At 39.8% G+C, this 23,587-nt stretch overlaps 1 protein-coding gene across 2 annotated transcripts in view; it reads right to left on the reverse strand.

The window, feature by feature from the left end:
- The window catches only part of CCDC171 (coiled-coil domain containing 171), a 186,626-nt gene that overhangs the window by 131,877 nt on the left and 31,162 nt on the right, over positions 1-23,587 (reverse strand). For both annotated transcript variants that reach the window (XM_032214660.1, XM_032214661.1), the window contains exons 8-9: positions 20,884-21,044; positions 17,460-17,598 (exon numbers count right to left, since the gene is read on the reverse strand). In XM_032214660.1, the coding sequence (XP_032070551.1) occupies positions 17,460-17,598; positions 20,884-21,044 (300 nt within the window). The remainder of the gene's footprint in view (positions 1-17,459; positions 17,599-20,883; positions 21,045-23,587) is intronic.

Raw genomic sequence — 23,587 nt, forward strand, 5'->3', positions numbered from 1 at the left:
CTCAAGGGTTACCCGCTATTGCTTCATTTTGGCTTAATAACAATAAATTTGTTTGCATGATCTTACAAAGATGAATATAGTTTAAATTTGTGGATGTAGTCTTGAATTATATATTGCAAATTGGAATTGTTCACTATATCAAATATTTTATATTTATCAAGCATGAGGAAAAGCAGCCTTAAATATTTCTTTTCAAAGACAGTGGAATTTTACATTTACTATCTCGGAAAACTGAGGTGTTCACTTTTTGTTTAACACTTTGTCTCTTTACCAAAGCAATAAAAAGGCTAATCAATATTATTCCATGTGCCAAGATTTACAGATGCATTTAAAGATTGGCCAGAATGAGTTCATATATGCTGTTTCTTCTTTTGTCCTCTATTTTTTTTTTTATTATTTGGAAATTTTGAGTTTTCTCATACTTTGAGGAATGTAGATTGAGAAAAGCTACACAATTGTGTTCATAAACATGACAACTATATTTGCTATCAAGAGTAAAAAGCTAACTTTGCAAATTTAAGCAAACCATCCACTCAGGTCTTAAATTATATCACCTGTTGCTTATGAGGATACATTATATGTTTAGAAAATTCTTTTCAGTCTTTCTTCCAATGAGTTCAGATGTGAACTCATTTCAACCTATGATTTATTGCATGTTCAAATTAAGCTCTAGCTGAAACAGACAGAACCTCCTTGAGCAACATCTGGAAAACTAACAAGTCATCTAAATGACAATATAACAAGTTTGTGATCTTTGTTGGATGAATGAGCAAAGATTTCAACGAGTGGCCTCTGAATAACCCGAGATAATCATCAGCAAAAGTATGGCTGGAATTTTTAACAACTGGAAAGTCCAATTTTGATGGCCAGGTAGATATTGCTCCTATGAAATGACTATGATTTCATGAAAGATTATTCTGAACGACAGTGGAATAGAAAAAAATAAGTAAAGCATGCAAAGAGGGGCAGATGGCTAGGAAGAGGAAGAACAGTGGCTGAAGAAGCTTGGAAAGAAAGTTCCCCGCTGGAGCTTAGAATTTGCCCAGCTCTGAGCTGACTACGCTCCCTCTAAAAATAACCGTGATAATGCAATAAGCGATGGAAGACACATAGGTAGAGAGGCAAGACATGGCTATCTGTGTGGGAAGCGGGCAAATCAATCAAGATGGTGGCTGCAACTATACAGCCAAATTTGCCCCTCTTTTATGTGCCATCAAAGCTGGGGCTCTCATCATGCAGTCACACCTGTCACCTTGATATTTGTATATTATAATCTAGTCTAGTCTAGTCTAAACTAATCTTATCTAAAACTCTGGGATTTCTGCTGGTCTCCTGTCCACACACTAACCAAATTCAGGTTTTTTTGTATTTGTTTGAGATCAGTCAGGTTTTGCTAAGTACCAGAATATCTGTTACCTGTATTGGTAAAACTGTAAACACATCTAAATCAGGCATATGTAATAACAAAGAAGAATTATATGCAATTTTTTTAGTGATTCCGTTATCTCTTCAACGTGTGTGTGTGTGTGTGTGTGTGTGTGCATGCATGCGTGCGTGTGTTGGGGACATAATATATATGTAAACTAGGCTACAGCTTCTGAGTTTAAGATTGCTCACGTCAAAGATCGATTTTGCAAAGATAAATGCCATAGACTGGAAGAGGACTTCTCCCTAGCAGAGAGAAGACCGTACTCGTTAGTCTTAAAGACTAAGCATGCTAACAGCAGAACAAGTAAACGGATGCAGAAACTGAGTAGATAGAAAGCTACACTAATCCCAATGCTTCCTGCTCTTTCTAACCTTCAGAGACTTCTCCAGATGAAAACGCAGCACTACAAGGGAAGCCATTTCAATAAAAGCACAGTCAGTGATCCTTATTTTACCGTAAAGTTTCCCTCGGTGATCTTCATTCTGTTCCAAAGTGACTTTCAAAGTCGGTAGCTCATTAAACGTCTTGCCTGCCACCCACTTAAAAAGTAATTTATTTCCCTATTGGAATCCTTGATTGTTATACGGTTCTTAAGCATCGTGTCCTATACCAATAAGTAGAAAGACTGAGGACAACCGCATTTGACAACAACAGCACTGATAACCTTCAGCATAACAAGCAGAAAGGAATTCTGTAGCCTTTCCTGCAGTGTGCTGGGGAGACCCTAAATAGGCTGGCTGGAAAATTCTGCGCACATGAACTGTAAAATACTAGGAGGGTCAACTCCAAGATGCAGCTGCTTATACAGTAGTGTAGCTATGTCCTCCTTTCCCAAAATATCCCAGTGTTGTGGCTCTCTAGCAGACCTGGCAGCAGATTCAGATAGTGAGGAGATTGGGAGTAACATGGGCCAGTCCTGGAATCTGGGGAAGGCTCTGACGAATGCTCTGCATCAGAGGCAGAGATGGGGCCAGGGCCCTTTGACAGTTATCAGCTGCCTTCGGAGTCAGACTTCAGTGAGGCAGACAAATAGCTGGAGTCTGTTCCCAGTGTATGCATGTGTAGAGTTGCCAGACGAAGGGAACAGCTAAGGAACAAGGGTCGTCTTGGGAGTAAGGCCACAGGTGGACAGTGAATGGCACCTCTCAAATGGAATAAAAGAGGAGTGAAAGGGGAGGGATGTTTGCAGGAGACAATTAGTTCATTCTTGGATTCTTGCCAAGTATTGCGGCATCTGAAAGATATCGGCCTGTCCACTGTCCAAGCCTGATAAAGGTCAGTAATTGTGAACTATCTTGGAGAACTGTGGGCCAGGATATTGCTGGAGAGGTATTCACTGTAAATTAAATTAAAAAGGTTTATTTAGGACTCAGCTTCGTGCTGCTGGGGAAGCCTAGGTCAGAACACCCACTTCCAAAAGTGTAGAGGGGGAAAAAGGGGGATACAGAAAATAAAAAGCCATTAGCTACATCAAAAACAATATAATTGCTAATCACTCATCACTTCACAGTTAATATCAAATATGGGTGACTCCCACAGCCACAGATTTAGAACAGATTTATAGTTTTAGGCAATATGAAGGTCTTCTCCAGCTGTAGAACTATATTTATTTACAGAGTTAGTCTTCAATTTACAACCATTTGTTTAACGGCCATTCAAAATTACAGCGGCATTGAAAAAAGTGACTCACAATTGGTTCTCACATTTACAACCATCACAGCATCTCCATGATCACATGATCTCAATTTGTGATCTGGCTTCAGATGAGCAAAGTCAATGGGGGAAACCAGATTTTGCTTAACAAACAACTGCAGTGATTCACTTAACAACCAAGGCAAAAAGGTGATAAAATTGGGTGTGACTCACTTAACAACCAGAGAGCTCCTGGGGGCTGGGGAGGGCAGAAATGAGCAAAAAACAGCCCATTTGTTGCTCAAGTTTGCCCCGCCCCCAGGAGCACTCTATAAGCCTTCTAAAGGCTATCCATGCCCTTTTTTTATGAAAAACGGGCCATTTTTTGCTTGTTTTTGCCCCCAACCCCTAGGAACACTCTACAAGCCTCCTAAAAGCTATTCATGCCCTTTTTTTTCAAAAAAAGAATAGAATTCGTGAAAATGGGCCATTTTGGGGAGGTTTGTAGAGTGCTTTTTTTTTTTAATTTGCCTCTTCAAAACCTTGGTGCATCTTATACTCTGATATGTCTTATACTCCAAAAAATACGGTATGTAACCCAATGTTTTCCCAACATTGGCAATTTTAAGACCTATGAACTTCAACTCCCAGAATTCCTCAGCCACCATGCTGTTTGGGGAATTTTGGGAGTTGAGGATCGTGTGCACCTAAAGCTGCCAAGATTGGGGAATCCTAAACTATTCAAATACCTTATGGAAAGCTTTAAAAAAATTCATGTACAATACACGAAAGTAAAACACAAAAAACACAGCAAAGTCGTTGAAGCAAGGGAGTCACTGCGGATAAAACAGAAATCGACTTCTATATCTGGAAGTACACATATTGACATATAACAGTTCATTTAGTGACCATTCAATGGCACTTAAAAATGTGATTTATGACTGTTTTTCAGTTATGACCATCACCATGATCATGTGATCAAAATTCAGATGCTTGGCAACTGGTTCATATTTATGACCATTGCTGTGTCTCAAAGTCATGTGATCACCTTCTCACAAGCCAAATCAATGGGGAAGCCAGATTCAGTTAACAATGGTATCCCTAACTTAATGACTGCAGTAATTCACTTAACAACTGTGGCAAGAAAAGTCATAAAATGGGGCAAAAACTCACTTAACAAATGTTTCACTTAACAGTAACTTTGGGCTTAATTGTGGTTGTAAGTTGAGGACTATCTGTATACCTTTTCATGAAGCAATCTCTCTCTTTTGAACGAATGGCTGTGTATCTTTTATATCTGCAGACAGCAATAAAATTGCCACAAGCCCAGTTTATCTTAATTTTCTCAACTTTCACAGATATTTCATTATCATTTTGGACCCACTGCCAAAACACTGTTATACACTCAGGAGTGACCGCTGCATTAGTAAAACCACTTCACAAAACAAGATTGTTTATTGCCCTGGATATCAGTACAAAAGTTAGCTATGTATCATATCATTGAGTAAATAAATATTTCCCCAAAGAATGATTGGGACAGCTAGCTTCATTTGCTGAAATTGGCCGCAGTTCTGATAAAACCTTAAGCATTTTTTTAAAACATGGAGCAATTTGCCAACAACCCTCCCTCCTGCCCCCTTCATTTAATTTATATACCAGAACTAAATTGGAGATGTTATTTATTTTGGAAGATGAGCTTATTAGCATTATTAGAATTGTATAAATCAACTTAATTGTATGGATCTCTTTCAATCAAAACAAAAATGTCTGGCATGTTATAAAATGTGAAGTTACTACTTTTTAATATAAGCAGTTATGAATATTTAGCAACACATCTGAAGATGCAGCTGATGTATTTTTATCGTCAGAAGCACTTTTGGGGGTAGACGAGTGCTGATTGGCTGCGACTGGTCAGAAAAGCTATGTGATGCTTTGCCCACAGGGTGGCACTACAAAAGGACAGCCAGTGTTTTTAATACAGGTATTGGCAAACTTGCTCACTTGCAATACTGAACGAGTCCTGTGATGAAGGAATGACAGGCAGTCATTAAGGAAGTGTTAACTTAATGAACTCATCTGGTGTACAGCAGCTGCTTGGCTTCCCATAACTCCATCGAATGCCGCATAAAGTGAGCCATTGATCACTGCAGCAAAGAAAGGGAAATTGGATATTTTGTTCTGAGACTCTGGCATAGCTCCTCATGGATTATTCATCTGACTTGGAGAGAACTATTTCTGGGTTTAGTCTGGCTTTTCCACACTCAGAAGTTTGAATCTGGGCTTGTCTGAATGGCTCCCTAACCGGTACCTAAACCCTACTGCTTGCCCATGTGTCCCTTTAATCTTCCCTGTCTATTTAGTCTCTCTTCCTTACCGTGCTTCATATCTAGCAGACTGACATTTTCTCTACTTCCTTGCATTCCCAAGCCAGCTCTCTACTGCTATGCAATTCCATCCCTGACTTTGCCTCTACCTTAAAAGCAATCTGCTTTCTAAATACAACCAAGAATTCCAGTGGACCATTAACCCATCGTGATTCAAATCCGAATCTGATATCTTTACCTATTTCCACTTTGTTCACGTCTGTGTGTGTGTGTGTGTGTGTGTGTGTGTGTGTGTGTAAGAATGTTAGGGCAGGTATTTAAGAATGTTAGGGCTTTGGGGGTTCATAACATACAACAGCACAGTGTAAGACTTGAAGTGTTGGCCCAAAATTGAGGTGACCCAGGTTCCTACAGCTCAACTATTTTGCAGAGTTGTTTTTCAGGCAAAATTAAGGATGAAATGATATGCACACTTCAAGCTCCTAGGAGGAAATAGAGGATACAACCCCAATAAATAAGTGTTCATCTTAATGGTTAAGTGAACTTTAGGATACAGGTAAAGGTTCCCCTCGCACATATGTGCTAGTCGTTCCTGACGGACGATGCCAGGGGCGGTGCTCATCTCCGTTTCAAAGCCAGAGCCAGCGCTGTCTGAAGACATCTCCGTGGTCATATGGCTGGCATGAAGGAGCACGGAACGCTGTTACCTTACCACCCTATTTTTGATCCCTATTTTTCTAATTGCATTTTTTACATACTTTCGAACTGCTAGGTTGGCAGAAGCTGGGACAAATAACAGAAGCTCACTTTGCTAGGGGTTCGAACCACAGAACTGCCGACCTTTCTGATTGACAAGCTCAGCATCTTCAAATCTCCAAATGAACACAACTCACACTTTCTTTAAAAAAAATTGTCCCATATAACATTCTCCTCACTGGCTCTTGAATGCGCAATTTCCCTTCCCACAGATTTTTACATTATTTTATTATTTATTTCCCAAGGTATATAATCTATACTTCTAAGGCACATAGAAGGCCTTGCTTTGGGTAGCTGAATTATACATATAAGGTGGGATATCAAAAGCAATATTTTTATTTCAGCCATAAAAGAAAGGAGATTGATCTTTTTTTTTAAAAATGTTTCAGTTTTTTCCCCTTCTGGTTGTTGGAAAAGGAAAAAAAAAATAGGCTCAGGGCATTTATCCCTGGGCAAAAGTAATAAGTGATTGAAAAGTGATGTGCAATCTCATCTTTCTTTGCATATTTTTTTGCAAATTAAAGTGAACAGATGAGTTGGGAAGACAACCAGAAAACAATAGGAAATTGCCTAGTTACCCCTCATTGGTAACAAAAATCAACAACAAATCATTACAACACGCATACACCAAATTATTTCCATCTCCACTTCTTATATGACAACTAGGAAAATACAAGGCAGTTGCAGTGTCAATGGATGAGTCTTAAAATATAAATTATCATGTGTGAAAGCTCACTGGGGGATTTTAAATTTTCATAATAGTACAGAGAATATTTGTTCAGCTTACTCTTTCTTTGCACACATACAAATTAGCCAGCCCACCAGAGACTATCATATAAGCAAGAGAAACATGCACTTTTCACTGAGAATAGCTTTCACGTTCATTTTTCAGCAGAAAGGATTTTAAAAAGATAGAAAAATAACATTTATCTACTTTTTTTTTTATTTCAGCCCAACTATATGACAAGCTTATCACTATCCAAATTGGTGATATAGCCAAATCCACCAGTTTTATCCAAAATATTGCATGTATTGTATTTATTTTGGAGGCACCTCCCATGCTAAATAACTGAATTGTTCTTGAATTTCTGTGGTTATCTAGCTATAGATAACCTATTATTTTCAGTGATTTCCAGAAAATATTGAATCTATTAATGCTTAAAATTTATAGCAGTTTCATTCTTATCTTAAAATTCCCCAATAATATTTAATATTTAATATTAAAAAGGTAAATACCAATAAAGTTGGATTATCAAATCAGCCAAGAAGAATGGTATTAAAAATGAGCAAAAAAAAAAAGAGGGGGGGAATCTTCCAGCAGGGTTGCAGGGATTCACATAAATTTCCCAAAGGGAAGAAAATAGACAAACAATTTAATCTGCATAAATTTTGAATGTAGTTCCTGTGGAAACTACAGGCAGTCCTCGGTTTACAACAGCAATTGGGACTTGAATTTCTGTCGCTAAGCGACCGGCCCATAAGCTGCAACATGATATGAATGTTGCTTAACAAGAGAAGTTCCAGCAATCCTGATTGTTATCATTAAGCAAATCACTGCAAGTTATTAATTGAAGACATCACGTGGTTGCCATTTGAAACCTCCTGCTGGCTTTCCCATTGATTTTTGATTGTCAGAAGCCCGCAAAACATTTCAAATGAGTGCTCATGTGATACTGCAATGTCTGGAACTCCAAGGGTAAGTCAAAGGTACCTCTTGTTTGAATACCATCACAGGGTTGAAGGCAGTGGTGGGATACAATTTTTTTTTACTACCGGTTCTGTGGGTGTGGTTTTGTGGGTGTGGTGTGGCTTGGTGGGCATGGCTTGGTGGCCATGGCAGGGGAAGGATACTGCAAAAGGATACCCTCCCCACCCCACTAACCTACTTTCCAGCTCTGTTCTCCTGTTCAGGACAACAAAAGTAGATCAGCTGGGAGGCTGGGAGGTACCAGGGGTGGGGCCAGCCTATTTGCCACTTCACCGAACTACTCAAAATTTCTGTTACTGGTTCTCCAGAACCTGTCAGAACTGGCTGAATACCACCTCTGGTTGAAGGGTTGAAAATAGTAGTAACCAAGGACTACCTATAATGAAAGTTTAGCCATGACTAACTTGCCCTATTAATTTTCAGGCGGGCCTGAATTTAGCTTAGTTACTGTATTTTTTGGCATATAAGATGGCCTTTTTTTCCTCAAGAGAGCCTGAAAATCTGGGTGCATCTTATACACTGAATACAGCATTTTTTGCCTCCCGAATCCCCACCCCCTTCACCAAGATGGCTGTGCATAGCCTCTAGGAAGCTTTTAGAGAGCTCCTGGGGGCTGGGGAGGGCAGAAATGAACAAAAAACAGCCCATTTCTTGCTCAGTTTTACCCCCACAGTCCCCAGGAGCACTCTATAAGCTTCCTAAAGGCTATCCATGCCCCTTTTTATGAAAAATGGGCTCATTTTTGTGAAAAACGGACCATTTTTTGCTTGTTTTTGTCCCCCTCTCCACCCAGAGCACTCTGCAAGCCTCCCAAAGGCTATTCATGTCTTTTGGCGGGGGGGGGGGGAGAATGGGCCATTATTGAGAGGTTTGCAGAGTGCAAATACTATTTAAAAAAATTTCCTCTTCAAAACCTTGGTGCGTCTTATACTCCAGTGTGTTTTATACTCCTAAAAATATGGTGATTTGTTTCTAACGAGCTGTCTTTGGACAATAACCAGTTAGGTACCAATCATATAGCAGTGCTATGTTTAATTTGACCTCTGATAATCAGAGAGTCACAGTAGTGCAATGGTTAGGATGCAGTACTATAGGCTACTTCTGCTGACTGCTGGCAGCCAGCAATTTGGCAGTTCGAATTGCACCAGGCTCAAGGTTGACTCAGCCTTCCAACCTTCCAAGGCTGGTAAAATAGGATCCAAATTGTTGCAGGCAATATGCTGCCTCTGTACACCGCTTAGAGAGGACTATAAAGCACTGTGTAGTAGTATATGTCTAAGTGCTATTGCTAATACTGGCCCAGTTAGAGCTAAAAATATATCGTTGTAGGTTTGCAGATATATGGATATAAATGGAGTAAAAAATTATAAAATAAATAACTGGGTGAAAGAGGAATCCAAAATATTTTTGTCCTCCAAAACAGATAACAAACCTAATACTGCAAGTTACATCTTATAAATAAATCTACATCTCTATCTTCTTTAGCAGCATAAATTCTCTGTCTTCTGATCCAACTTGCCCAGCTTTCATAAAGCAATCGCCTTATAACTTTATGCATCCTAAAACAAAGACTCCATGATCGTTCACAATTCTGAGGACTCATTTTAGCAGAAGCCTACTCGGAAATGTATTTAAATACTTCCAGCTGGAAGAGTTTTCAAGTGTCATTGGCCGTACGGATATACACACACACAAGACACACACAAGACACACACATCTATACATGATCTGGAGGCTGTGTGGGGACAGTGCCAATTCCCAGTGCTGATCCCTGCTAGCCCACGCAGCAATCTGGGAACTATCAGAATAAGTGCAAGCAATATAATCAAGACCAGCAACGGCTGTGCAAAACTCCCTGGCTACATCACATAATCCTCCCTTTCTAGCTGTCACTTCCAATACTGAACTAAGTCAGACATGAGAAAAGTTGGTTGTTGGACAACCCTTCAGAGATCGCAATTGGTAATGGCCTCACAGCATAAGCTCCTCGCATTCATGGGATGACCATGGGAAAAGCAGAAAAAAAAAGTCCAGACTTCTACTAAAATACCATACACAAGGGAAGGATCATAGCTTAAGAAGAATGTGGCAATACTAAAACGGGGCCTCCTCGAAAACTTAAATTCTGAGACTGTCTACTAATGTCCTACAGGAGGAAACATTTCTGGGCAATTTGTTTCCCGCAGATTAATCAAAGACTGATGAAGGCATCATTTTTTTTTCAGACAGTCCCCATTTCCCCTCCCCAATCTGTTACCCTCTATGGGTGATTATGGTTTTTGTGTTCCCAGAATTTGGGGTGAGAACAACTATTTCTTGTGCTCCTGAATATTAGGTATAATCTGATACAAAAATATATACAATAACACCTTGTTTAGTCTACAAATTCCTGTCTGAGAATGACTTTGATCTGCTGCAGATTCATGGATTCGACATAGGCCTAGTTTGGGGGCTTTCTTGCTTCTTCACTCCTTTTAAAACAGTATCTTTGATATTTTTCCCGACGAAGATTTCTGAAGAAAGACTGCTTATGTCCTCATGTATGTTCATCTATCCTAATGTACATATTACTGAGGCATGATTTTTTGCGTTCTTCTTTTTAATCTCTCCCAAGCAGAAGATATTGAACTTACCAAAACCCTAAAATTATGCCTTATGTGGAGATTTTCAAATTAGCTTGATGGTCACCAATAGTTTTAGGCCCATGGTTGTCTAACACAGTAGAAAAGTAATAATAAAGGGAGATGAAGCTTGGTAAAAAAAATCAGGAACCCTCAGACGTTGAAGATACTGCTCAATTTTATTGAGCACATCAGATTAGATGAAGATTCCTTCAGAAAAGGAACTTTTTTACCTAGCCTGAAGAGACAACAATATTAGTGCCAAATATGTCTTCCAAGGATGTATGTTTCCTAGACAAAGCCGCACAACTGCGAGAGTCTTATACATATACCTACCTGCCTCAATTTACCCAGAAAATGACCAAAGAGCTTCAGCATATACTGTATATAAGGGAGGAGACATTTCTGGAGATACTTTGGTCCTAAGCCATTCACAGCTTTTAAAAACTAACATCAAATCTTTGAATTTCATCCTGCAATGGACTAGTAGCCAATACAACTTTAAGAGCACTAGTATGAAACAATTATATCTATTTTGAACTCCTGGAGGAAATGCATCTTATAATTTAACTAAGTGAATAAATTGTTGACTCTATATTTCTTTAAAAATTTGCAAAGGCAACCTTGTGTCCAGAATCCCACTAGGCAATTGCCAGAATGTCTAATCAGTGAGTGGTCCTTGGTGCTCCCTGAGCTTGCAGCAGGGGTGAAATCCAGCAGGTTCTGACAGGTTCTGGAGAACCGGTAGCGGACATTTTGAGTAGTTTGGAGCACCAGTAGCGGAATTTTTAAGTAATTTGGAGAATTGGCAAATGCCACTTCTGGTTGGCCCCAGGGTGGAATGGGAATGGAGATTTTGCAGTATCCTTCCCCTAGAGTGGGGTGGAAATGGAGATTTTGCAATATCCTTTCCCTGCAACGCCCACCAAGCCACGCCCACCAAGCCACACCATGCCCACCAAGCCATGCCCATAGAACCAGTAGTAAAAACATTTGAATTTCACTACTGGCTTGCAGATGTTACACTACCCAAACTAGGTAACATCATCAGTGCTAGCAGGGAGTGGAGTTTGTTCTCATTTTATATTCTACTGCCTTGCTCTGTCAATGTTGGTGAGAGTAGTCTTGGTGGTTCTTTGGTTGGGCTGTTTACTGTTAGCTTATTCAGCAGTTCCTTGATTGCGTGTATCTATGAATAGCAAGTAACAGTAAGAAAACATGATGAAAACTCCTTAATTTCATAGCACACAGACCAGACGTAACCATAGGTTCAACTAGGAACTGTGACCAGCAAGTGCAAATATGCTAGAGAATTCTGGAAGCCTGGCACTCTTAACAAATCAGGCATCAACATGCACATAGACATAAACAACATTTATGTACGATTCAAAAAATAATAATAATCAACAAGCCAAAAAGGGAACAGAAAAACCAAAACATCTCTCCATCAGCTATCAACACCCAGATGAGCATAGATTAACATCAAGATTAACATTAGACAAACAATCAAAAGTTGCCAAAGAAACTAATAATAAACAGCCCAACCAAAGAACCCACAAGATCACTTCCATCAACACCAACACAGTGAGCACTAGAATATAAAATGAGAACAAACCCACTGTCTACTAGCACTGATAATGTTATCTAGTTTGGGTAATGAAATATCTGCAAGAAAACAACCAAGCTCAGACGGCACTATCTACCTGTGTGGCAACCATGTCCATGCCTGTCCCAAAACTGAACGTGAAGCTGGAATGAAGTGGATTTAGAAAATTAGCCTTCAAACATTATCTCCAGGTTGTTTGCAACCATTTACCCATCTTATTTCTAGGTATAGGATTAAATAGTTTATTTAATATAATTATTTTATTATTTGAAGTAATTGAAAATGGACCTTGGAATGAAGCTCTATTCCACTTCAGTTCTTCCCATTCATTTTACTAATAGTCCATCACAGCTTATTAACTAGAGTTAGAATTTAGTGTTAGGCAAAAGTAACAACAGTAAACGCATAACCTCTAATTGTGGTCTAATCACCTATAGAAAGATGGACAAGTATTTAACCCTGTGGCTTTATTATATCCTTCAACCATGTTTCAGGGTTGCATTAGAGACTGAGGCCTTGGCAATGCAAATACAGCGTGAAACACATTTTAATCCCTAAAAGCAAAAGTTACAAATAAAGAAAGAGATTCAATTTCATATACTGTGTATGATTACCGTGAACCACTTATCAAACAACTTACTGCATGGAGTTTCTAAATGAAATATGAAATCTCTGTGGAAGGTACACTTCAATTCAACCAGGATGAATTTTGTAGCCAGTATGCATATGAGGTCAGACTAGATAATTGTAATAGTCCCCTAACTGGTCTTAAAAGTATATGAATTTAAATTGCTTCCATACTTAATAGTCTAGAAGCAGCTAAAGGGTATCCAAATTATGGTCAGTGAATGAGACCACAAAGAGGTTTAATACCAGTTGGGGCAGATAAAATAGCAAGAGAGCACATAATAAGTTTTGATCCACAGAAGGTTCTTGAAATGGAGAAGTGCATTTAAGTGTTTTCCAACAATGAATCTACTTGAGGTTTCCATTGTTCAATTTAAAGTTTGAACTTCCCCCTCCCCCCCCAACAAAGCAAGGGAGTACATTGTTTTCTCTCTTCAAAATCAGAATTAAAATGGAGTTTACTGCTTTCATAGTATATCAAGATAGCACAGTGAAAGAACTGATATGCAAAAAGAGGAAAGTTTATCTAATAGTAATAATGTTCTGTTCAATAGGTATGCTAGGATTTGAAAGCAATAGACTCAAACTAGGGTGACTTACTATTTAGGATTTTTTTGAATTAATATTAATGTTAACAGAGAAACATTTCCAATCCACATCCTTTCAGCATGCCAGGAACTATGAGAATAACAGCAGGCACACCTTCTGAAAGCCAGTAATACAGGTAGAGTCCTCAACTTACGATCACAATTGAGCCCAAAATTTTGTTGCTAAACAAGACATTTGTTAAATGAATTTTGCCCCATTTTACGACTTTTATTGCCACAGTTGTTAAGGGAATCATTGCCATTGTTAAGTTAGTAACCCGGTTGTTAAGTGAATCTGGCTTCCCCATTGACTTTTCTTGTCAGAAGGACGCAAAACATGATCGTATGATTCTGGAACACTGCAAGTGTCATAAATGTGAACCAGCTGCTGAGCATCTGAATTTTGATCATGTGACCATGAGGATGCTGAAACCGTCGTAAGTGTAAAAAAGTCACTTTTTTCAGTGCTATTGTAACTTTGAATGTTTACTAAATGAAGTGTTGTAAGTCAAGGACTGCCTATAATACACAGTAGCCTCCCAAGATTTTAATAAACAGGGAGAACAAATAACACCTGGAGATGGTCTGGTAGCACATCCTATCAAGAACTTTATTATAACTTTAGACAGCAGTATCTACAAGCAAGGGTATTTCTAGAGAAGACAAAGGTCTCCAGTAAACAGTACCTACAGATGGTTTGATTCTATACTTTGGGGGGGGGGCTCTTTGTTTATGAGACTCTTAAACAAGTATTGTTCCCCCTCAACTTGGAAGATGTTAGAGTATGGATCAAGTATTGTTTTCTTTACCTTAATATTACGAATATATAATGGATACAGCATTAACCAAAGGGTGGTTCAATCGACAAAGGTCTGCTAAGTAACTTCTTTCAAGCATACATGTGGAAGAATATATATATTGCCTCCGCCAGCTAAATAACACTTTCTATACTGTTACTTCTAGCATGTACAAAGAGTAAAAGGGGCCCACACTACTTTCTCAACAATCCTCCAGTGTGCCAATATAAATGTCGGAGCAACAAATTGTATCTTGCTCTTGCACATCAAACACTTACTTGTACATTATACCAAATTAAGAAGTTCAGTGCAAAAATGGAACCAACTGATTATAGCATTAAAAAAAACCTGGCACTTCCAAGGAAGAAATGATGTACTGAAGACAGCTCCATTTTTAAAGATCAAGATTCTTAAAAGTAAAAGGAAGGAATATAAAGTTGGGTTATTTGATCAAGGTTAAAATAGATATGTTGCTATCTCTGATATGCCTACTGCTGATCAGGATTGAATAATAAGGATTTAAAGATTCATTTATAGATAAGAAATGAGATATGAAAAGACAACATCATTTGTTATGGTATATTTTAAAAGTAAAATTGTTTACATTTGTAGTGATGATGGCTGATGTGATATCTCTGTATATTTTCTTTTGCTTTAGTATATTGTATTTTTTTTCTTTCATTTCTATTTTTCTTTCTATTTTTTATTTTTCTCCACTTTCCATTTTTTCTTTTTATTCTTTTTAGTGTGTATTACTCTTTATTTTTTTAATTATATGTTTACTAAAATTACTATTAAAACCCTTACTTATTTAATGTCTAACGAAAGTTCTTTCTTGAGTGTTTTTTCAATTATTTTAAAACAGAACAATATTCTAAAAAATGGTCCATTTTTAAATATGCAGTCATAGACAGAAAAAGTACAAAACCAAAGCAGTGAAATGTAATCCAAAATTTAGCTATACAATCTAAGCAAAAGATATCAAGACACAAAGATTTAAGTGTTAAGGACTTCAAAGTCCCCTTTATTCTCAGTCCACTTGTACGTGAACATGGAGCCACAGAATACTTAAATCCATAGTATCTAAGTTTAATTTAGAGAATTATTATCGACGATGGGTATGTGGGGGAAAAAACTTCAACATAAATGTGAAGTTGTAGAGGGAAAAACAGAATGCTCAAAGGTTAAAAAACTTTTTTCCATCTATTTGGTCACACCTGTCACCTAATTAGAAAGAATTCTCCCTCTTAATATTGAAAAACCTAATCATTCAATGAAGGAGAAGAGGCCCAGACAGTCAAAAGGAAATATGTCTTCCCACATTATCTACTTAATCAATGGAATTCACTACTGCAGAATGCAATGGTAGCTATCAAGCTGATCTGCTTAAAAGGTGATTAGGTAAATAAGGCAGGAGAGTCAAACTGGTGGCCTATGGGCCACATGGATTACATGCAGGCCACGCCTACTCCAACTCCACAAAGAGAAAAACATTGTGATACGTCATGTAATGGCAACATGACACAGCAAGTTTGACACTCGTGCAATAAGGTATAAAGCTATCAGTGACTACTTGTTATTTCTACAACAAAAAGTAGCTTTCTTCGTCTCTTACTGTACTAGCAGCTGCAAAACATTAGGAAGAGGTAGCTCCTACCCTTTTTTAGATTTCTGTTAGGTAGATGGCTAGCTACTACAGGAAACAGAATATTGGACTAAATGAGGCTCCCCTTACTAGTATGCTCCAGCTATTTTTCTAGCTAATTGATAGGAAATTTAAAAATGATATGGAGAATATTATGTGGAGCACAACCCTTTTCTTTCCCATTCAGTTGATGAAATGCAGTTACTTCATAGGTGCTGTTTAAAGAGCCATTGTGTGTTTCATTTTAACACCCTGAAAGGATCTGGATGCATAGTAGTGGTGGGTTCCTACCAGTTCGGTCCGGTTTGGCCGAACCGGTAGTGATATGGCGGCCTAGGATGCTGGATCCAGCAGTGACCCAGGCCTGTCATGCCCCCAAACCGTTTCCCCAGTCTCTTCTGCTGTTGCCAGCATATTTTTGCACAGTTTTCAATCAACTGCACATGTGCAGCAATGTGCGGCAGGCGGGCGCTATTCGCTTTGCTAGCACGCGCAAAACACCCTCTCAGCCAACCAGTAGTAAACCAGTTAGGAACCCACCACTGATCCATAGCCATATTTAACCGCCATTACATTCATCTCACAACTAGATTTTGTACCTGATGACAGTTTGGGATAAAATGATGAATCTGGATTACACACAGGGATAGTAAAAAGAAGTCACGACCCGCTTAGAGTAGAACATTTTAAATTAAATCACTTTTTTTCATACTCCCAAGAATGCATTGACACAACCTGAAAGGCTAAATTCCAGATCAGTATATAAACTCTCTTTGTTCATATCTTCGGCAAACCAATCATGGGTTCTTTGGAAAAACCAATATAAACCTCAAAACAGCCACACTCAGATTCAAAAGAAGTTTATTTTGAGGGGAAAATATGCAAAAATTGAAAGGTTAGGTTTAGTGATCAGGCGGACTCATGAGTAGTGCATTGCATGCAAAAAGTTGTGTAACATGCAGCTCCTTCTGAAACATCCATATTCTTTCCTTCCCCAATTACAACATCCATTTTATTGGTCCTTAATGGATGCTGTCAAATATATGCTTATACTGGAGTGTCAAACTCAAGGCACACGAAACAGATCCGGCCCATGGGGTGCTTAGATTTGGCACACAGGGCTGCCCTGGAAACAACAAAGGACCGGCCTGTGGTGCCTCTGCCAATGAAAACGGAGCTAGAGAGAGCTGTGAGCAGCCCTCCCTGGCTCCGTTTTTGCTGGCAGAGAGCTGCATGAGGCCGTCGCAGCTGAAAACTGAGCCTGGAAGGGCCATGCGCAAACCGCAGACATCAAGCTGGCTATGCCCACCCTGGCCACGCCCACTCAGCCACCTAAGACCAAACACAATGATGTGGCCCTCAATGAAATCAAGTTTGATACCCTTGACTTATACTGTTGAGCTGGCCACAAGTTGAACCTATTCACTTATGAATTGTGTTATTTCATGAACAGATTTGGTTACAAGTCTGATACACATAGACAAAGGGTATCTTTTAAAACAAGAGTGTCCAACCTTGGTAACTTTAAGACTTGTGGATTTCAACTCACAGAATTCCTCAGCTGGCTGGGGAATTCTGGGAGTTGAAGTCCACAAGCCTTAAACAAGATTAGACACTCTTTTAAATGTTTTTTTTTTAATAGAAAGGTTCCTAAAGAAAAAAGAATATAGCAATAAGCATAGCATGTTCGCACCAATAAAAGAAATGCCTCAGGGTTTCTCTCTTACCAGAAGAAGTTCAGTCTGTAATTCTTTGTAACTTTTTTCATTATCCTGGAGTGTCTCAGAGAGGTCTTTAATTACTTTCTTCTTTTCTTCTAACTCTTCGTTTAGTTGTTTGTTTGCAGCTAGATGCTCCCTTTGTAATCTGAAAACACAGATCAGCATTTTTGGGAAGATTTAAATTTGTTATATACTCTTCTCGACGAACCAACAACACGTCTATGCTATCATTTTACTAACATTTAAGAAAACCAGAAAAAAAATCTAAAGAAATGCTAAGATACCAATAGACACACATGCTGCAATCATAAGCTATAGGGGGTTCATATTTATTTAGTGTATGGCACATTATACATGGACTAGCAATATATATTGGGGTGGGGGGGTTATTGTTTTATTATTTTTCTTTTTTATTATTATTTCTCTTATACTGTGTTTTTACATCTTTGTAAGCCTCCTTGAATTGCCATGTGCAAGTAGACAGCAATATAAATTTTCTAATAAATAAATAAAATAAACACTAACATTTCCACAGGGTGAACTGGGCACAGCAGGTCAATAGATGTGGTACCCTTTATCTATTTCAATAATCCAGTACATCTTCTGGGAATAATCAGATTATTTAAACTCATTGAATGGTGTCAAATATATTTGGCTAGCTAAAAGATAAAATCTGAAATACAGGTTGTCTTCAACTTGCGATCTTTCATTTAGTGAATGTTTAAACAACATAACAACTGTCTCGCTTAGCAACAGAAATTTCGGGCTCAATTGTGGTCGTAGGTTGAGGACTAACTGTAATAAACTGTTCATGTTCATTTCATGTTCTTTACAATGAATGTTGTGGCCCGCCAACAGCCAGTGGATCTGGCAGCAGATTCGGACAGTGAGGAGGTTGGGGAGGGACATGGGCCAGTCATAGACTCTGGGGAAGACTCTGACAAGTGCTCTACGTCGAAGGCAGAGATGGAGCCAGGGCCATCTGACAGTTATCAGCTGCCTCTGGAATTGGACATCAGTGGGGCAGAAGAACAACTGGAGCCTGTTCCCAACGTGCACATGTGCAGAGTTGCCAGATGAAGAGAACAGCTAAGGAACAAGAGCCAACTCAGGATTAAAGGCACAGGTGGACGGTAAATGGCCCCTCCCATAGGGAATAAAGAGGAGCGAAAGGGGAGTGGAGTTTGCAGAAGATAATTCGTTCAATTCATTAGGGTGAAGATCTGTTCCTGACTTCTTGCCAAGTATTATCTGCTACAGAGTAGTGTTTGGAAGATATCGGCCTGGCAACTCTGCAAGCCTGATAAAGGTCTGTAGTTGTGAAATCTCTTGAAAAACTGTTGGCCAGGTCTTTGCTGGAGAGGAATTGACTTTAAACTAAATAAAAGGGGGTTTATCAGGATGTGGAGTCAGCTTCACGCTTTTGGGAAGCCTCGGTCAGAACAATGAATACATTTCAAAATAACATGAGAAAATGTAATCCAAATGTTGTTCCTAGCTATGATGGCCAACTCCGCTGCTGGAGTGTCTCCAATATCAAACAAAATCGGAGAAAAGAAAAAATCATTTAAAGAATAAGAACCATAAAGGGAGGGGAAGAGGAACCACCCTCAAGCCTTGCTACCCTTCTGCATTACCAACATGAATCCAGCAGGGCTAATATTGTGTTCCTCTGGTAAAAGAATTCACACAGACCTTCCTACACCTATGGGATTGCTTTGATGTATTGCAGTAGTAAAATGCCAAGGATATTCTGATAAGAAGACAGAAACCATTTGGAGTATAGTTATAAAGGAGAATTTTTATGGGTGTTCTTTTTTAAAATTTCTACTCCAATATGCATATCCATCGCTTAAGAGAATATTCAAACAATATTGGAATTCTGGACTAACATACTGAAAATTACTAACAGGTCCACTTAGAAATCTAAAAGAATCAATAAATCATATTTTGTTTGAAATCAACATCCTGGAAGAAAACAATCTGATCAATAATTTATGAGTGATGTAAGAAAAAATGGTGTTTGATATTATCTATGAAATATTTTATCTGGGCTATTTGTAATAAGAGTAAAATAACATGGAGGGAATTGGTAGTTTCTTTTTAATACCAGATATGTGAAAGAAAGAATTCTGTAAGGTGCAGTGAGACCATCTTTAAAAAAATAAGACAGGAATATTCAGAAATATTTACTCAATATGTATTCTAATGTACTTTATTGCACTTTTTATTTAAATTTTATTTTTTTATATTTCCCATTTCTGGCCTGGCATGAAATAGCTCAATACTGCTCTAACTCTTCCTACAAGCAGGAAAAGGGTCTGTTTTAACATTCCTAAGCAAGGGAGAAGGCAAGGCAAGGCAAGGCAAGGCGGGCGGGAGGGAGGGAGGGAGGGAGGGAGGGAGGGAGGGAAGGAAGGAAGGAAGGAAGGAAGGAAGGAAGGAAGGAAGGAAGGAAGGAAATGTTTTAAACACTGGTTTGAGTTCTCATTTTGCACATTTACTAAATCAGGAGTAGTCAGTTATAGCCTTCTAAGGATGAAGACTAACTATAAATCTATATCTATATCTATATGAATAGCTATATCTTTAAAGTTAATAATAAAATTATTGCATATTTTATAATATTAATTTAACTAACATTTTTAGCTTTCCAGGGAACTAACTATTATCCCAAATGCATTGTATCTAATTTTAGTATCACTACTAAAGGATTTCCAAAAGGTACATATTAGAGAATGTATCGGAGATCATTTGGATCATTTTCCTCAATGAAGAAATGAACAAGTGTAATATTTTGACTCATATGTTGAATTTGGTTCTCTTTATATTGTTTTAGAACATATGTGCAAAGCATATCACATTTTACTCATCTTTATGCTGAAATATTGAAAATTCCAAATGGTTAAGCCAGTGGTGGGATTCACTTACCTACCCTACCGATTCGTAAAAGTGAGCACACAAGTGCAAACTCTCGTTTCACACACCGTATCTGTGCATGCACACCGCCTTCTGTGCATGTGCAATGCTCGCGCATTATGTCAGGGCGGGTGGGCAGTGTCTCCCACAGCCACCACTACTAATTTGCCCGAACCGGAGAGAACCAGCTAAATACCACCTCTGGGTTAAGCCTTACTTAAGCACTGAACAATCTACAAGTTAAACCAAAACACCTGGCAAAATATTGCAGCCTAAGTTTTCAAAGGGATCCATAGGCATGGAATTCTTTTAGGATCGTGAAAATGACCACTACAGAAGCCAAATGACGCAGCAACTGCATTAACTCCATATCACATCACCCATTTAAAGTTACCATCTGTTCTGTGCTGTGTGACTGTGACCCGTGGGGGCAGATGAGTATTTTGGGGACTATGTCAGTCTTTCCCCTCAAGAAATACCAATTCTCAATCAGGAAAGAAGCCAGACTCACATGCTGAATTTTTCCAAGTTGTCGTGAGCATTACGCTTCTCTCTCTCATAGGCGTTTTCCACCTCTCTAAATTTGCCTTTGAACATTTCCAAGTCAGAGATTGCTTCTGCTTGGCTGGCCTTCTCCACTTGCAAAGCCCCTTCAAGGTCTCGGATCCGTAACTGCAAAAATCACAGGAAAACAACAATCAAGGCTACAAGAGGCTGCAGAGCTTTGCTCTGTGTCAGATCAAAACGAGGCAAGACCAAACAGGTAGGCCAAAATCATCACACACACACAAACACACACACACAAACACACAATCCCAATTGCCCAATCAGAGTGAGCTTTTGCTGCCCTTAACCATGACTCTGTTGGAGCATGATCAATAGAAAAATCAAAGCACTGAGACATATACACCAAAGTGCAAACAGTTCGAAACATTTGAAAAGAATCATATGGATCCAACAGATTCTAAATTTTACAGAGAAAACTGATGAGAAAAAATGCCTATCGGCATTGCTTAGCTTTTCCTTTTTCAGGAAATGTACGTCTTTCTTAGTTATTATTGGATGAACAGTGCACAAACAATTTTCTTTTAGCTTGGTGCTTTGTACACTGTTGTGGTGCTTGGCAATGGGGCAAAAGATCTTAATGATATAAATTACTTAGGACACAGGTTTAAACACATTCCTTCACAGGGCCTTGGTTCAGAATTTGACAGAGAACTGAGAAAGCACATAGAATCAACATGGCAAGCCTCTCAGATTTATTTGTTCAGAAACATATACCGTATTTTCACGACTATAAGCCGCACTGAAAATCCTAAAATTTGATCCAAAACCGGCAGTGCGGCTTATAACCCGGTGCGCTTTATATGTGGAAAAAGATCTCCCAGCTGCTTTCGCGGCTTCCTGGAGCGCCAAGAACCTTCGCGCTCTTCTCCGCTCCTCGCGACTGCAATAGATGTCCAGAAGCGGCTTTTGGGGCTAATGGGGATTGGATTTCCAGCTCGATAGCCCCTGCCGCTTCTGGACGTCTATTGCAGTTGTGAGGAGCCGAGGAGAGCGTGGAGAAGAGCGCGAAGGTTCTTGGCGCTCCAGGAAGCCGCGAAAGCAGCTGGGAGAGGCGCGCGGTTTGGTTTCTCCTCCCTGGATGTCGCAGCAGCAGCAGCCCCAAACTCACCGATCTCAGTGTTTTTCGCATGAGATCGGTGAGTTTGGGGCTGCTGCTGCTGCGACATCCAGGGAGGAGAAACCAAACCGCGCGCCTCTCCCAGCTGCTTTCGCGGCTTCCTGGAGCGCCAAGAACCTTCGCGCTCTTCTCCACGCTCTCCTCGGCTCCTCACAACTGCAATAGACGTCCAGAAGCGGCAGGGGCTATCGAGCTGGAAATCCAATCCCCATTAGCCCCAAAAGCCGCTTCTGGACATCTATTGCAGTCGCGAGGAGCGGAGAAGAGCGCGAAGGTTCTTGGCGCTCCAGGAAGCCGCGAAAGCAGCTGGGAGAGACGCGCGGTTTGGTTTCTCCTCCCTGGATGTCGCAGTAGCAGCCCCAAACTCACCGATCTCAGTGTTTTTCGCATCGGGGTGTGCTGCAAGAGCATGCCCCGATGCGAAAAACACAGAGATCGGTGTGCTTGGGGCTGCTGCTGCGACGTCCTGGGAGGATAAACCAAGCCGTGCGCCTCTCCCAGCTGCTTTCGTGGCTTCCTGGAGCGCCAAGAACCTTCGCGCTCTTCTCCGCTCCTCGCGACTGCAACAGATGTCCAGAAGCGTCGGGAAACGTGCGGCTTATAACCCGGTGCGCTTTATATGTGGAAAAAGTTTGAAAAATTAACGTTAATTGATACTGCGGCTTATAATCCGGTGCGGCTTTTGGTCGTGAAAATACGGTACATTTCATGACTAAAATGGAAAAGAGACATGGTATCCTGTGGGCATCATTTTGCCTTGATATTTGTAGTCTGTAATCCCTCTAGAGCAAGGGGTCAAACTCAAGGCCCGTGGCAAACTCAGATCCTGCCTACAGGTGCTTAGATCTGGCCCTCGGAGCCGCCCTGGAAACAGTGAAGGACCAGCCAGTGTTGCCTCTATCAGTGAAAACGGAGCTCTGGGCCCTCATTTTTATCCTGGATGGCATCCTGCTGCTGTCTGCCAGCAGAAACAATGCTCAGGGGGGCTGTATGCGCCCCCCCCCAGCTCCGTTTTTGCTGACAGAGGGCAGCAGGAGGCCATCCAGCCACAGCCATCCTGGCCACGCCTATCAATTCCCAGCCCCCCAGGTCAAACACTATCCTGATGCAACCTTCAGTGAAATTCAGTTTGACACCCCTGCTCTAGAGGTATTCATAGAACATAGAAAAATAGAGTTGGAAGGGACCCCCGGGGTCTTCTAGTCCAACCCCCTGCTCAAGCAGGGGGCCCTATATCATTTCAGTCCAATGGCTGTCCCTTTTGAAAGCCTTCAGTGATGGAGCACCCAGAAGCTATTTCATTCTCTTACTATTTTCTGCAGATCAGCCTGAAGAATTCAGTTTAGTTCCTAGACTTGAAAGCAGGGTGTACAGTTAGTTACAGAACTTGCATTGTGAGAGTTCTGCTTCAGGATGAATTTTGAGATCATAAGTATATATAATCTTTATTGTCATTGTACTTAAATACAACAAAATTGGTCAACAGAGGAAGACAAACAGACAAATAGTGAAGAAGGCTACATAGCCCTAT

Source organism: Thamnophis elegans, chromosome 3 (genome assembly GCF_009769535.1).
Source record: "Thamnophis elegans isolate rThaEle1 chromosome 3, rThaEle1.pri, whole genome shotgun sequence".
NCBI lineage: Eukaryota > Metazoa > Chordata > Lepidosauria > Squamata > Colubridae > Thamnophis > Thamnophis elegans.